General features: G+C 65.4%; 2 protein-coding genes across 2 annotated transcripts; both read right to left on the bottom strand.

Annotated features, from left to right (window-relative positions):
• Nucleotides 1–250: 250 nt before the first annotated feature.
• On the bottom strand, nucleotides 251–7007 carry SLC25A10 (solute carrier family 25 member 10). Its single transcript, XM_055315633.1, has 11 exons — nucleotides 6859–7007; nucleotides 4623–4742; nucleotides 3995–4109; nucleotides 3863–3911; nucleotides 3650–3691; nucleotides 2920–2963; nucleotides 2741–2811; nucleotides 2361–2453; nucleotides 2106–2183; nucleotides 1355–1411; nucleotides 251–1203 (listed from the first exon to the last, which is right to left on the bottom strand). The coding sequence occupies exons 1-11, from the start codon at nucleotides 6949–6951 to the stop codon at nucleotides 1102–1104; spliced, it is 864 nt and encodes a 287-aa protein (XP_055171608.1). The 5' UTR covers nucleotides 6952–7007; the 3' UTR covers nucleotides 251–1101.
• Nucleotides 7008–10730: 3723 nt separating this feature from the next.
• Nucleotides 10731–14398, bottom strand: MRPL12 (mitochondrial ribosomal protein L12). The gene is made up of 5 exons (XM_055315659.1): nucleotides 14216–14398; nucleotides 13462–13648; nucleotides 13216–13299; nucleotides 11215–11349; nucleotides 10731–11092 (listed from the first exon to the last, which is right to left on the bottom strand). Exons 1-5 carry the CDS (start codon nucleotides 14287–14289, stop codon nucleotides 10976–10978), a joined length of 597 nt encoding a protein of 198 aa, XP_055171634.1. The 5' UTR covers nucleotides 14290–14398; the 3' UTR covers nucleotides 10731–10975.
• Between the last annotated feature and the right edge of the window lie 801 nt (nucleotides 14399–15199).

Here is a 15199-nt window from a genome sequence, read left to right as displayed (position 1 = left end):
ACCCCCTGGGCACACCCACCCCCTCCCTCTGGTTTTGAGCTGCTGCAGCCCCAGCACCCCCAGTTCCTCTGCCCACAAGCCACCCCCCCAATGTGTCCAGTCAGGGCTGGGGCTTCTTTCTCCCCTGGCGCCCTCAGCCTTGTCCCCCAGAGACCGGACAGCCCTCCTTGGGGGGTGCAGAGTGGGTCCCGTGCCCCGGACAGCGGAGCAGCCCGCAGACCGCGCCACCAGCCTACACACAGACGCCAGGCACGGAGCACTCCACCGTCCTTTATTAGCGCCCCGCCGAGCACCCTGCTGGCTGGGGGTGCAGGACTCAGGGGACCCGGGGAGGCAGGAGGTCGCAGCCCCCAGACCACTGCGGTGGCAGCGGGACTCAGGCGCTGGTGTTTTGGGTCTCAGCTGTGGGGGGGCCTGTGGACAGCCACGTCGACACCGGGGGCCCCGGGGACGCCCTGCAGCCCGCCTCTGCCTGGGGACCGGGGAGCGAGGGGAGCGAGGACAGCAAGGACAGCGTGGACGCTGCTCTCCCCGGAGCGGCAGGCTGAGAGGTTTTGGCGAAACTACTTGTTAAAGCAACAGGGGGTGGCGGGACCTGGTGCCGGGGCCATGTGCCGCCCCTCGGGGCGCAGCTACCCCGGAGAATGTCAGAGAAGCTCTGGTCCCGCTCAGGCAAGAAAAGTGCGTGTGCACGCCCCGAATCCGGTGTCAAGGCCGGAGGCCGGGCCCCCCACTCTGCCACCTAGCTCCTTGCTGGAAGCTGCTGGAAGACGGCGCCGAGGGCCACAGAAGGGCAGGGGACTCCGACCCTACAGAGCCTGGGCGCCCACCTTTCCCACCTCCCGGGTTAGGCGGCTGCTCAGGGAGGAGGAGACCGCCCGGGACCTGGGAGGGCAGGAAGGAGGCGGGGGGACGAAGGTCCCTGGAAACGGCTCGGCTCGGGCCCAGGCAGGCTGGGAGGGGTGGGAGCAGGAGCCTGCAGCCAAGCCAGGGAGGGGGGTCGGGGGCGGGGGCCCAGCCTGGGGCAGCGCTCAGCCCCCGCGGTCAGCGCCCAGGCCTCCTGGGCTCGGGAAGGACCAGGCTCGGCCGCGGCCCCGCCCCTCAGGAAAGCACTTTGATGCCGAAGTGTTTGCGAAGCTGCTCCAGGAACACAAACGTGAGCACGGTGTGTGGCATGAGGCGGATGCCGGCAGGCAGGAGGCCCTGGGGGAGCACAGGGGCAGGAGTGGAGCCGGCCCCAGGGACCCCCGCCCGCAGCCGCGCCCCCTCGGCCCCATGCCCTGCCCCTGACCCCGCAGCCCCGACCCCCCTGATGCCCCCGACCCCCTGATGCCGCCTGCAGCCCTGCCCCCACCTTGTAAAAGGCCAGCGGCCCCAGCTTGGCCGTCTCCACGGCGCAGTGGAGGACACCCTGCAGAAACAAAGCTGTGAGACGCGGCTCCTGCCGTGGACGATACGCGGCGCCCACCTGCAGCCGCGGGCAGAGGGCGGCCTGGACCCAAGGTCCTGCCAGCAGGAGGGGCCTGCGAGCAACAAGGTCCCCAGCAGCAGAAGCCGTGCGCGGGCCAGGTGACCGCCGGGCACCCCAGGCGTGGGGGGCTGGCGGGGAGAGCGGCGCTGTAGGGACAGGGCGCCACGCACGCCCGCGGGCTCCGGGCCCGGCACCTCACCGAACTTCACTGACTACAGTGAACCGGCGGCCTCTGTTAACACGTCAAGGACTCGGATTTAAAAACACACACGGGGGACGCCCGGTGTCGTAGGGCATGTGACTCTCGATCTCAGGGCCCTGAGTGCAATCCCCACGCTGGGCGCGGAGCCTACTTGAAAGAATAAAATAAAATCTTTAAAGACACACACACGGGCCGCGGGCTGCTCCAAAGCTGCGCAGGCAGGAAACGAGCCTCAGCCACACGCCAGGACCCGGACGCGGCCCCCCAGCCGCGGAGCCTCACCTGGTCCCCCTGGCCCGGCACCCCCACCCGTACTCTGGGGGAATGGTGCCTGCAGCCTCCACTTGACTGGCAGCGTTGGGACCCCTTCCCTGGTTCCCTGCCCCCATACTCGGGGGGGGGTGGAGAACGCTGCCTGCAGCCCCCGCTCACCTGATACTCGCCCTTGGAGTTCATCAGACGAGTCTTGAGTACGTCCAGGGGCTGGCACAGGATCGTGGCACATCCACCCTGGGGGGGGGGGAGGCTTATCACCACTGGTAGGGCACGCGGGTGCCCCTCACAGACCCACCCCTACAAACAAAAGCCCCTGGCCTGGATGCTTGCAGGACCCCGAGGGCTGCTCCCGAGCCCTCCTGAGCCCCGCATGGGCCCTCAGCTCCCACCCGCACCCAGCCCAGCACTCACTGCGATGAAGCTGGCGACAAAGTGAGTGAAGACTCCGTCAGTCAGGTACCCGGTGCTGAGGACCAGCTGCTTGGCCTGGTCGTAGCAGGACAGCTGTGGGGGTGGAGGGGGTGGGCAGGCCTGTGAGATGGCCCCCAGCTCCAGGGAAAGTACACAGGGGCCCCCGGGGACCCCACCGGGGCTGACCATGCGCCTGCTCTGTGGTCACCTACATGGGGACAGTGACCAGGCAGACGGGCGAGGCCCATGGGGATGGGCCTACCCACCTCCCAGCCCCCACCATGGTCTGCGCCCAGTGCCTTCCTCCACCACCTCTCCAAGGGCTCAGGGCGGGTCCCCCAGATGCTGTCCTGACAGCCCCCCGCCAGCAGAAGCCCCACCTGGCCCACGGTGACAAGCATCCCTCGACTGGATGCCATGCTTGCGCCCGAGAACAGCTTCTTCAGACCCTCTGCCAGAGAATGGAGGTCAGGCGCCCAGCCAGATCCCTCAGGGCTCCCCCCGGACACCCCAGGCCCCTCTGCCTCCTTGGGCCCCACCAAGGGCCTGCTCCCCTTACCTTCGCGGGCCACGCGGTACAAGCCGTCCAAGGCATGGGCATAGCTGCCGGGGACAGAGAATGGGTCCCCGTGAGGCCCTCCCCGACCGCCGACCCCCGGGCCCCACGGGCGTCTTCCCTGGGGAGCACCATGCGGCTCGCACGGGCGTCAGGGGCCCCTCAGGTTCTACAAGAAAACACCTGGGCGCCAGCCCTCGAGGCTGGTCCAGAGGTGAGAGGGTGCAGCCCTTTCACTTGGTCCGTCTTCCCGGCAGCTCACACCGGCCGGAGTGGACACAGGCCTGCCTGGAGCCCATTTACCCTGGACTGTGGCCAACGCCTGCTCTCTCGCTAGGGCGTCAGGCCACAAGCACCTTGGAACCAATAGGACCTGAGACTTCATGAAAAACGGTATTTTCACCATCAAATATATACATATATCCCAACTCCCAAACCTGTTTAAAGGCCCAAACTCACTCAAATTTTTAAACTATCCTTCCTGTGAACCAGCACAAGATACAAGAAAGGTGGCGGGGGGGGGGGCAGCCTCCCGGGCCCTCCTAGCCCAGCTGCCCACCCAGATCCCCCCACAAAGAACCCAGAGGCCCTCCTGACTCAGGGCAGCCGCGCTGCAGGTTTTCAAAAGCCGTCAGCCGGCCCTGTTTGCTCCCAGCTGGGGCCCGCAGAGCCGCTCAGGGCTTCCTGCTTGGCACCCCACACCCCAAGAGCAGAACCCCGTCCCGCTACTCACTTGCGGCGCTGATTCGGGGGCAGCTTCATGTCATTCTGCATCCTGAAACAACCACACCGGCTCAGGAGGGTGGCAGGGGCCCGGACACAGAAGCCGGTGGGCATCGGGGCTCAGCCTGGCCCGCCCCCCAGGGGCCAGGACCCCAAGGCGTGAGCCACCCGTCCCAGGCTGAATACGGGGCACGGCCCGCCTGGGCAGGGGGCACACACTGACCTGACGTTCACCATATCTGCGGGCGTCCCCACGAAGCCTCCAATGCAACCTGGGCAGACAGACCCGAGCCCACGTGTGACGACTGGTGATGCCCACCTGCCCCCCCACTCCCCCGCCCCGCCGGCAGCTCACCGCTGATGGAGCCCAGCAACACCTTCTTGTAGAAAGGCAGGGGCCCCTGGCTGTCCTTGGCCACGTGGTCCCGCACCGTCTCATAGATGGCAAAGCGAGTCAGGGAGTAGGTCATCTGGGGAAGGGGGCCCGGCTCAGAGGGTGCAGGTGGAGGGACCCTCCCGGTGCAGTCTTCACCTAAGGGGCCACGGGGCGACCCTCCCAAGGCCACACTAACCCGGGGCCAGCGGAGTCCGGAGCTGTGCGCTTGCCCCCCCGTTTGTCCCCCGGGCGGGTCTCTAAGCGGAGGTCTGAGGCCGCTGGAGAGCAGGGCCACCCCTGACCCTGCGGGAGGCAGAAGCTCCCCCTGCCCCCACACCCCGCCCCCTCCCTGGGCCTGGGGTTCTTGCCTAGCCACCGTGAAAAGGAGGAGACAGGGACGTCCCGGCCCACGGGGCAGCCACAGCGAGGAGGCAAGGCCGCCTCCCAGGCCGGGCCTGGGCCGTGCCAGCCTCTCCCCCACCTGCATGGACTCTGGACCCGGGACTTTAGGACGCCCTCACCCGGAGGCCGGGGGCCTGGGAGGCAGAAGGCCCTGGCGAGAGTCCTGCCCACCCACCGTCCTGGGCGGCGGGGCCCCCAGAGGCACCTGTCGGCACAGGGAGGCACTGAGGCCGTTGTAGAGCGCCAGGATGCCATCGGAGCGCACCACCTGCAGCGCCATGCCCGTCATGCGCAGCTTCACCTCCTGCTGCGTCTGCAGATGCACCTGTCGGGGTCACACCTGCTCAGAACAGGGCCCGCCCCCCGCCCAGGGCCCACCCGGCTCAGCCCTGAGCCCTCTCCCATCACCTACCACTTCTACACCCACACCAAGACCCCATGGGCTGAGTGCTGTCAGCACCCCAGTTTAGAGATGGGAAACAGGCACAGGGAAGCCCAGCTGGGGTGCAGAAGGGACTCCATGCCCACACCTGGCAGCAACCTCTAGCCTACGCTATTGCTCTACGCGTGGCAATACCAGCTGACACATGGGCCCGCCAGGCCCGTGACAATACTCCACACATGTGCCTGCGGCCTCAGAGCACGGGCTGCAGGGGTGGGGTCAGCAGTGTCATTTTACAGATGAGGACACTGAGGCAGGGTGTGACCCCCAGCAAGGGGACTGCAGAGCCCCATTTCTTAGCCAGACCACGTCTCAAAAGAGCGATCAAAGTTATGGGGACTCCAGAGGCAGCCTGACAGCCTGCCGGCGGGCTTGGAAGAGACGGCGGGACTCCGGTGGGGGAGGAGGGGGAGGACGCACCTGCTGTTCACCCCAGCCTGGGCGGCCCCAGTCATGTTCTGGGGGGGCCTGCTTGGGCAGGTTACGGGCCCTCCTGCCTCGGTTTCCCTCAGTGGGGGTAACCCTCCCTTCCTTCTCTGTCGCTGCCCAGGGGACTGGGTGGCGGGGCAGTGGAGGTGGGAGGGGCGCTCTGCTCAGCCACAGCCGCCAGCTGGACGGGACAGAGGGCACTGGGCCTGGGGGCAAGGGGGCCACGCAGGAAGTGGCCCTCGTCCAGGCGGGGAGCAGCTGTGAGGCCTGAGCCGGGGCGAGGCAAAGCGAGACCAAAGAGCTGTAATCACTCCCGTGGCCTCGCCGCGGAGAGGCAACAAGCCGGCCTCCCTGCCGACCTCCCGCCCGCTGCACCCCGCAGAGGACTGAGGGCTCCCGGGCCAGACAGCAGAGTCGTGTGGCCACGGCCTCCCGTGACCCCCTCCTGGCAGCGTCGGCAGCAAACCAGCACCCGGGGTCAGGGCGTGGGGCGGTGATGCCCAACTGAGCCCTGGACTCTGGGCCGCCCCGAGGGCCCCGGGAAGCTGTGTCCACCCACAGCCAGGCGCACAGCTAACCCCCAGGGCCCCGCAGCGGGGGTGGGGGGGGCAGGGCCGGGCACAAGGGCCTGGGGGGCGGGGAGAGCCAGACAACACAGACACGGGGGAGGTTCCTCCTTCCCCAAACCAAAGAGCACCTTTCTCCTCACCGTCACCGCCCCTTCCCGGGGCCCTTCCTGGAGCCTGGCACCCTCCAGGCCTGGCCCCGCTCCCCTGGCCGCCCCTCAGGCCCCACGCAGGCCTCTCCCAGGACGGGACGGGCCAGGGCCGGGCTGTGCCGCCCCATCTGCTGCTCCTGCCTTGACCGGTGGGGACCGTTTCTACTAGAAAAGTCAATCCCCTTCCTTTAGGACAAAAGCTGCTCAAAGAAACATATCCTCAGGTGGAGGAGGGGCTGAGGTTGGGGTCCACGGGGCCAGGGCGCCAGTGCCCCCCTGGGGCTGCCGGGGGTGGGAAGGAGGTGGCCGGGCCGGGGCAGGGCCTCGGGGGCAGGCCGAGCTGTGCTTCGCATCATCGGCCCTTTGTTCTCTGGGGAGAAAGGGGCAGAAACGCCCCCGCCCCGGCTGCCCCGGCTGCCCCGGCTGCCCCGGCTGCCCCGGGAGACAAGAGCGGCTCTGTCTCGGGCGGGCCGCCCCGTAAGCATCCTCCGACAGAAAGTAAAGCCGCGTGTGAACGCTGCGGCCGCCTCCCGGGTGCCCCGCCCAGGGGAGGCAGCCCCCGGCAGGGACGCGCCCCCGGCGCCCCCGGCGCCCCCACGCCCTCGCTCGGTCGCCCCCGCGCCGCGGGACCCACGGAGCCGCCCCCCACTCGGAGCCCGCACAGTCCGTCCGCAGAAGTGCGGCGCGGACCCTGGCCAGAGGCTCGGCGCGGGGCCCAAGGTCACGCAGGTAGCGGGGGCACGGCCGGGGGGGGCGGCGGGCGCAGGCGGCATCTCCACGCCCGCGGCAGGTGTGCGCGCAGGGAGCTCGGCCCCCCGGCCCCGCGCCCCGCGCCCCGCGCCCCGCCCTCACCTTGAGCAGGTCCAGCGGGTGCGTGCAGCAGGCGGCCCCGCAGGAGGCCAGGCCCCCGAAGTACCAGCGCGACACGCGCGCCTCCGCCGCCATGGCCCCGCCGCGGACGCCCCGAGCGCCCCCGCCGCCCCCGCCGCCCCCGCAGCGCCCCGGCCCCGCCGCCGCACGCGCGAGGTTCAAAGCGCCACCCGCCACCCGCGCCCCGCGCAGCCAATGCGCCCGCGCGGGCCTGGGGGCGGGGCCGGAGGGGGGCGGGGCCGGCGGGACCACGCCCCCCGGCGGGGGCGGAGCGCGCGTCTTAAAGCGGCCGCGGCCCGTCAGCGGAGCAGAGCGGGCATCGCCCAGCCGCCCGCAGCTGCGCCCGGGGCCGGGGTGTGGCGGGGCTGGGGCGCACCGACCGCAGGGAGCCTGCTGGGCGGGCCTGCTCCCCTCCGCCCGGGAATCTGGCGTCCCCCGGCCCCCCAGGCTCCGGCCGCCCCAGGGTCACCCCCACGCCTAGGGCTGGTCCCCGAAGGTCACCGCGAAGGAGCAGCCTCGGCTCTGGGCCAGGCGCCGCCGCTCCTCCTGCAAACAACCCGCCCCAGCCGCGGCCCTGACCTTGCACCCAGTGTCCCAGCCCAGCCTCGCCGGCCCTGGGATCAGCCCTGGGACTCGTGCATCTGCAGGAGGTGGCAGAGATTCTTTTTTGGAGCCAGTGTGCGGATTACACAGAAAACTAGAGGCGAACGACAATTCGGGGAGACCAGCAGCCCTCTCCCGGGCTCCCAGCCAAGTCCAGCCTCAGGTCTGCTCTGACCAGACAGCGCTAGGCAGACGTCCTGGAAGAGGACAGTTGGCAGGCTGCCTGCCCCCGGAGATACCCCCCTGTGTGCAGATTCTCAGTCTCATCCCACCTCCAGCAAACAGGTGGTAGGTACAAGTGTGCTCCTAGGTAAAAGATGCACCTGCTGGCCAGAGGGGAAATCTGCATCTCCAGGGCTACCTTACAGCAGGGACACATGGACCCAGGAGTTCTCTGCAGCTTCCAATCTCAGAGAAGGCAGAGCCAGACCCACTGCAGCACCCACACCCGAAGGGAGAAGTGTGAGGGGCATTGCAGAAACAGCTCTGGATCCCCTGAACCTGCCAAGCACCGTGACCAAGTCCAGCCAGGCCTCTGAGCGTCCTGTGACTATGTCAGCAGCATGGTACGGGCCAGCAAACCTTTGTTTGCTTAAAGCTGCCACTTGGAGACTGCCTTCTAGAACCCTAGGAGGCCTCTCACCCCTGAGGTCTTCAGCTCAGGAAGTGAACAGCTGCAGAGATAGTGTCCAGCCCAGGAATGCTGAGGACCCTGAGAGGTGGGGGGTGGGGGGTGGAGTCAGCCATATAGGCATCCCGCTTTATCTCAAGTGGACGGGTGGGACTGAGGAAGATGCAAGCTGCAGACTAGATGGTAACACAGCCAGGAGAAGGCATGAGGGGGCAGGGTCACAGCAATTCACCGGAGGAAACCAGAGAGGCACCTGGCTGGCTCAGTTCTAAGAGCATGGGGTTCTTGATCTTGGGGTTCTGTGCTCAAGCTCCACATTGGACATAGAGCTTACTTAAAAAGATTGTACTTCTACACATCAGTAATAAACAAATTAGGAAAAACCATTCCATTAAAAACCCAGAGAAGATGCGAGACACACACCAGAGCTCTGCAAAGTGAAATGTGTCATCAAACAGAGATGGCTTTCACACCTAAGCCCTTTATTTAGAAGCAGAGCTAACAGGGACATCCAGGTGGCTCAGCAGTTGAGCATCTACCTTCGGCTCAGGGTGTGACCCAAGGTCCTGGAATCGAGTTTCCCATGGGGCTCCTGCAGGGAGCCTGCTTCTCCCTCTCCCTGTGTCTCTGCCTCTCATGAATAAATAAATAGAATCTTTAAAAGAAAAAAAAAAACCAAAAACGCAGCAGCTGCAGAGCTAACAGACCGAGCTGATTGGCCTCCTTGTCATTGTCCCACCAGAAGTCAGTAGCCCATTCTGAGACCCAAGCCAGCACAAAACCTGCCCTTGTCATTCGGGATAAATCACGATGTCCAAATCTCCGATCAGCCCCAGGACAGCACCATCCACACGACTGCAAAGCAGCAAACAAGTGGGTGACATGGTGTGTGCTGCTCCCCTCACTGTGGTCACATCAGCAAGAGTCCTGAACCTGCGGTGGGCTGGGACACCCTGGTGCACAGGCCCAGGACCGCCCCCAGATGAGAACGGCAGATCCCTGAGGCTTAGGAGCAGAAGCTGAAGATACCAAACAACTAAAAACATAAAGAGCAGCAGCATGGCACACCCTTGAGAAGTGGAAACAGGCGAGAAGTCCTGGAAAATGGAAGTGCAAGTATGGAGCACCTTCTTAAGGAAAAGTGGGACTTTGTGAGCTATAGGTCAGGAAACTCAAAAAGATCCCCAGCTGACCTCTCAAGTGGATCACAAAGACTTGTGCACAAACCCAAGGTCTTAGATGGGGAGGTCAGGTGAGGTCCTAAAACAGGCTGCCTGGCCAGACCTCTTGCCGGGGCACTCCCACTTCCCCATGCTGCTGGGGGAGGACCGATGGGGCCACAGGAGGGGCAGGCAGCCGCCTGGAGGGTCCTGGACCCGGCTGGAGGCAGGGGTTGGCTCCAGGTCTCTTTTGCATTTCATCAGCATGTACAGAGACCCAGTATGCTAACTCCCACCAGGATCTGACAGGACCTTGGAAGGCCTCATGTGGGTGCCATCAGACCAATTCAGGACGCACAGCAGACCCACCTCCCCGTGCTGTGTCCTGTGGGCCAGGCCAAATGGCCTCCGGGGACCCAGGCACACCCCATCTATCGCTGGAGTAGATGGGATATAGGTCGGAGACACAACTTTATTGGCCAACTGCAGACCAGAGTAGATCAAGCCCAGAGGTGGGGGGTGGGGGGATGGAGGGAGGCACCATCAGGGACGGCCAGGCCAGGCAGGCAGGATGAGGGCCTGAAGGCTGTGGGGTGTGGCACCAGTTGCACTTCTGAGCAGCCACCCCCACGATGTCCAACACGGAACAGGGGGTCCCTAAACATCACCTCAACTCCCCTAGAACATGCAGACTCTGTAGGTCACCTGCAGAAGGCCTAGGCTGAGAGCTTTCCCTGAGTTCAGACCACATTCTTCCCTCAGAAGAGGCAGCTGGGTCAGCAGGATACGCGCCCTAGGAGGCCCAGCAGTCACCTTCCTTGGGGGGAGGCACGCCCAGAGATCAGCTGATGGTAAATCATTAATCCTTAGGGACTGCCCAGGGCCACAGACTTGGCCAGTGGGGCTCTCAGGGTCAGGGAGCAGCCTTCCGATAAGGAGATAAGGAGGCTCGGCAGGAAGCACATCCCATCCTCCAGGGCCCTTCATGTCCTGGGCTGGACACGCCCACCCGGGAGCACACCCGCTCCCCAGGCCTGTCCTGAGGGCCCAGGCTGGGCGCTCCCAGATGCAATGTCCCCTTAAGGTCCCGCAGCCCTGTTCCTGCAGGTCATTCTTCCAACAGGACCAGGGCGGAGGCGGGGGGGGATACATGGGGGCCTGCAAATGCCTCACCTCCTGCTTCAGTCTGCTAAAGACCCTCACAGGTGCCCCAAACCCACCTCCTAGGTGACATCTGGGATCAGTCACGTGCCAGCTGTTGCCGCCCAGGCAGGACGGGTGCTGCTGCCAGCCCTGGGAGGTCAGGCCCCTGCACAGAGGACCCGGAGGTGGCTGGCCGCCCCTCACACATCCTGCTGGGGGGTGAGGGGGCCAGGAAGGAGCCCTGCCCCCCAGATGGCCATCCTAGCCAGCTACACACCACCCGCCTGGCAGCCCACCTGGACACACCACTCTGCACACACCGCACCCGAACAATGTATATTTCTCAGTGGCCACCAGGGGGTGCATGTTAACCGTGGTATGTTCTAGAGTCCACCTCCCTGGTGCTCACACAGGAGCCACGGCCCCCATCCCAGCAGGTCCATCCAGAGTTGGCCAAGGTGTGCCAGTGCCGCAGTTCTGAGCAGATCCCGGATGTTGGGGTGCGGCGGGTGGGGCCTCACCCAGGTCCCAGGGACCCGTGTCCACCAGTCCTCAGAGTGGCCTACTCCAGAACCACGGTGCCGCCCACCGCCTCCAGGGCTGCCTTGATCTTCTCTGCCTCTGCTTTGGCGACGTTGGCTTTAATTTCCTGGGGCAGGGACTCCACCAGCTTCTTTGCCTGCCATAGAGCAAAGTCAGATCGGGCCTGGGTTCTGTGCCCACCTGCCCCAGAAGGGGACAGTCCCGGTGCTGCTGCCACGTTAGGGACAGCAGGAGGACCGCGCCGCACACGGAGCTCACCTGGACGAGGTTTATGCCCGGGATGTAGTTCTTGATCTCCTTGATCAGCTTCACCTTATCCACGGGCTTTGCCTCCGTTAGGCGGACAGTGAAATGTGTCCGTTCTTTCTGTTTGGGGATCTCTTCTTCTACTGCCTGGGGGGGAGCGGAGGCACCAGGTAAAGCAGGCATATTCACTCCCGGGCCACCCCGTCCTGTAACCCCTAGGCCAGCCCAGCAAGGCCTGCAGTTCTAGCAGGAGGCCGCTCGGAGCCTTCCCTCCGACACACTCCCCAGTGAGACGCGGTTCCCTGGCCGCAAACACTACCTCTCTCCGGAGGCTGCTCTCAAACAGCCGCTCAAGTTCCCGCACCCTGTAAACGCGGTAACTGGGGCACAGGCAGGGTGACATCAACAGGTCTTATCCAACAATGTCTCAGGAAAGCAGTGTTCCCATCCTCAGCTCAACCCCAAATCACAGGTGGGTGACAACCTGACAGGCAGCCCCAGCCCCGCCGTCACCTGGCGACCCACGTCAGGACTGTGCTGAGTGCGCCCTGCGGCCACATGTGAGACTCAGCAGCACCACTGGGGAGCAGGGGGCCACCTGGCATGGCGGCCTGAGGCAGTCCTGGTTTGGATTTGCCCCCCGGTTACTACCAGCATCCCTTTATTCTCAGAAGAGTTCCAGCTCAAACAAATTTCATAGTAATTCTCTCTCCTTGCCCCAAATATTCAGCCTGAATCTCATCTGCCTGTAAAGGTACCAGTTCACGCAGACACGTCTGGGACGTGGGACACTCCCCAGGACCCCTTGACCTGGCTTCCTCGGCATCGGATGGCTGGGGAAAGGGGACTGAGGCCAGGATCCAGACTTCAGAGACCCAGAGGCCAGATGCAGCACACAGACCTTGTTCAGACGAGAGCAAACCCACTGCTATAAAGTCTGGGACTATCAGCTAAATCTGAGCAGACGAGCTAGAGGATGACCGTTAACTATGTTTGTTGCGCAAATGGCTCGCAGCTATGTAAAGAAAACAGCTGCCCGGGATGCCCGGGTGACTCAGCGGTTGAGCATCTGCCTGTGGTCAGGGTCTGATCCCGGAATCCTGGGATCGAGTCCCACGTCTGGCTTCCTGCGTGGAGCCTGCTTCTCCCTCTGCCTGTGTCTCTGCCTCTCTCTCTGTGTCTATCATGAATAAATAAATAAAATCTTAAACAAAACAAAACAAAACAAAAAACCAGCTGCTCGTTGAGAGATGTGCTGGAACACAGAGGAAGGACAGACCAGGAATGTGCTTTAAGCTTCAAGTAACAAGGAAGAGTAAATGGGGCAAAACCTTGATCGTTGCTGAGGCTGGGGGATACACACACATGGGTCACTATTTGTACTCACAGATAACCCGAGCTATTGCTAACAGAAATTGCAATACCTGCCCCCAAACCAAAGAACCAAACACAAAACACAATAAATTAGTGTGTGGGTTCAGGTCTGTTGGATTCCTCGTGGAGATCCATCCCCGGCCATCGCCCCCCGACGTCTGCTCCAGCCCTGGACGTGCCCCATGGCTCTCGTGCCTGCTGGCCTTCTGCACGGAGTGCCCTGCTCTCTTCCCGTATTCCTCACATCTCCCCCATGGCGTCACCTCCTTTTTGGGGCCTTCCTTGAAATTGTAACCGTCCCCTCCCTTAAGCCTTCTTCCCTACATTTCCCCACAACGCTTATTACGCTCTGCTACTCAGTAAGGTTTTTCTTTTTCCTCTTATTTGGGTCATCGCCAATTTCTCTCCACGAGAAACAATCTCCATGCAGGCAGGGACCTGTACATCTCGGTGAGGAGGAGGCCTCGACGAGGCTGCGGGGGAGCCCACAGCCAGCACACACGGGTTTGCGGGATGTGTCGGCTGATGCAGGACCAAGACGAGGGACAATGAGAGAAATCTGGCCGGCTGGCCACGTGACATGGGAAGAACAGGTACCAGAGAAAAACCGTTCTGCACGGGGCCCTGGCCTGGGCTCACCTCAGGGGCTGCTGCGGCAGGGGCAGCACCGGGCATCGCGCCACCCATCGGCATGAGTCCAACATCCTGGATCTTCAGTGTTTTCTGCAGGGAGAGGGGGGAGAGTAGTCTCAGCGGTCGCTCATCACATCCAAAGATACACAACAAGCCTGGCACGGGGCGCGTGTACTTTGTACCCAGGGAGCAGGCTTCTGATGGTTACTACGCTCCGCAGACAGACCAGGGACAAGACACAGGCTGTGGTACCTTCAGGAGCTCGTTGAGGTCTGAGATCTCCAGGAGTGTGAGGCTGGCGATGTCCTGGACCAGCTGCTGGATCTTGGGGGGATACTCTTTGGGGGCGTTATCCAGGGGTGCACCGGCGAGGGCCTCCCCCATCCGATGGCTGCTGCATCTCATCAGCCGCACGGCGCAGACGCGGGGCACCTGTTGCCTAGCCCCCCATTCAAACAGAGCTGTCAGCCGGGCTCGGGCGGCTCGGGCCAGGCGCTGTGAGCTCGGGTCTAGCTCCCGGGTCCCAGGCCGGCTCCTCGGACTCCAGGGTGCACGTGCATAAGGGGATTGCCCAGCTGCCTTAAATCCTCCAGTGACTTTTGGAGATGCACGCAGGCATTTGCAGACGTGGGACCCACGTTAGTTTCCGGGTCGAAAGACTGTGGGGCCACGGAGCGGGGCAGTAACTTAAATGCTTTCATTCCGCTGCACTAAGCGAGTCCGAGCCGGGGCCCTCGGGCGGCACAAGGCCAGACCCGCCGCCGGAAGCCCTAGCACGTCCCTGGGGCTGCGGGGGACACTGCGGCTGGGGAGGGCCGGCGACCTGTGCGAGGCCACCCGGGGCCCCCCCTGCCGTCAGCAGCCCGCGAGGTCGGGGAGCCGGCGCCGGGGCCGCCGCCCCGGGGGCACCCGCCCGCCGCGCGCGGAGCCGCCGCCGCCCTGCACCCCGTGTTGCCCGCGGAGGGCCCCAACCCGGCCACCCGCCAGGGCTCGGCGGGCCGCGTACCTGGCGAGACGGAGCGCAGCGCCGCGAAGCCTCAGACACGACCCCCAAAGGGGGCGAGCGGCCGGCGGCAGCATCGGTCCGCGGGCGGGAAGGTCACACGCGGCTCCCCGGGAGGAGGACGCTCTAGCCGCCGGGGCCGCCGAGCATACGAGCTGGAGGCGACGCTCTAGCCGCCGGGGCCGCCGAGCATGCGAGCTGGAGGCGACGCTCTAGCCGCCGGGGCCGCCGAGCATACGGGCCGGAGGCGACGCTCTAGCCGCGGCTGCGCTTCCTTCCTCTCGCTCCCCAAGGTTACCCACAAGGCGTCGAGCCGCGCAGGCGCAGTGGCTCGTTGTGGGCCGCCCGGCGTCGGGGTCGGGCCCGGGGCTCGACGGTGGCCTGCGAGGCCCTCTCCGCGCTGGGCGACCGCAGCCCAAGAAGGCCGACGCTCGGGGAGGCCTGGGCCCGTGGCCTCTGCTCTGCCGCGGGGCGGGCACGAGGGTCCCGAGCGCCCACTCGGCAGGTGCTGCCGCCGCCCGAGGTCACCTGCGGGCAGCCTCGTCCGTGCCCGCCCGGCATTCCCGGTGACGGGGGCGGAGGACGTGTGAGCACCGGCCCTGCGCCAGCCGCCCGCCCCGCCCGCGCCCCCTCCCCCGCCCGGGCCCCGCCAACACCCGGCGTGTGCGCCCCGGGGGCCCCGCCCGGCGATTCCTAGGAGCCCGGCCCGGAGCAGCGCCCCCACGGCCGGCCGGCCAGGCGGAGCGCACGCGGCCCGAGCCTGGAGGAGCTGATGCTGGGGTCGCCCAGGGGCCGGGCGCTCGGGCGGGAGATCCTCGGGCTGGGAGTCGGCCGACGGGGAGGAATCCAGCAGGTCCTGGGGGGGCGCAGCGGGGGGGGGGGGGGCTGCGGCTGCTGCTGTGGGACCCGGCCTGGCTCTGGGCACAGGTGGCCGCCGGCCGAGCCTACCCGCGCCTGCCAAGCAGGACCAGCCACCCACCACCTTCC

The sequence above is a fragment of the Nyctereutes procyonoides genome, unplaced genomic scaffold (assembly GCF_905146905.1).
Source record: "Nyctereutes procyonoides isolate TBG_1078 unplaced genomic scaffold, NYPRO_anot_genome, whole genome shotgun sequence".
In the NCBI taxonomy this organism is placed as follows: domain Eukaryota; kingdom Metazoa; phylum Chordata; class Mammalia; order Carnivora; family Canidae; genus Nyctereutes; species Nyctereutes procyonoides.
The sequence above is the reverse complement of the archived record's forward strand: the minus strand, read 5'-3'. Positions and strand labels throughout refer to the sequence as shown.

Excerpts from the sequence above, each read along its gene's own strand:
- SLC25A10 (XM_055315633.1), bottom strand. The coding sequence starts at position 6,951 with ATGGCGGCGGAGGCGCGCGTGTCGCGCTGGTACTTCGGGGGCCTGGCC. Across the intron at positions 2,454-2,740 it reads TGCTTGTCACCGTGGGCCAG|CTGTCCTGCTACGACCAGGC; the intron begins GTGGGGCTTCTG and ends CCACCCCCACAG. Across the intron at positions 1,412-2,105 it reads ACTCCAAGGGCGAGTATCAG|GGTGTCCTCCACTGCGCCGT; the intron begins GTGAGCGGGGGC and ends TTGTTTCTGCAG.
- MRPL12 (XM_055315659.1), bottom strand. The coding sequence starts at position 14,289 with ATGCTGCCGCCGGCCGCTCGCCCCCTTTGGGGGTCGTGTCTGAGGCTT. Across the intron at positions 11,350-13,215 it reads CTGCCGCAGCAGCCCCTGAG|GCAGTAGAAGAAGAGATCCC; the intron begins GTGAGCCCAGGC and ends GCTCCCCCCCAG. Across the intron at positions 11,093-11,214 it reads CGGGCATAAACCTCGTCCAG|GCAAAGAAGCTGGTGGAGTC; the intron begins GTGAGCTCCGTG and ends GCTCTATGGCAG.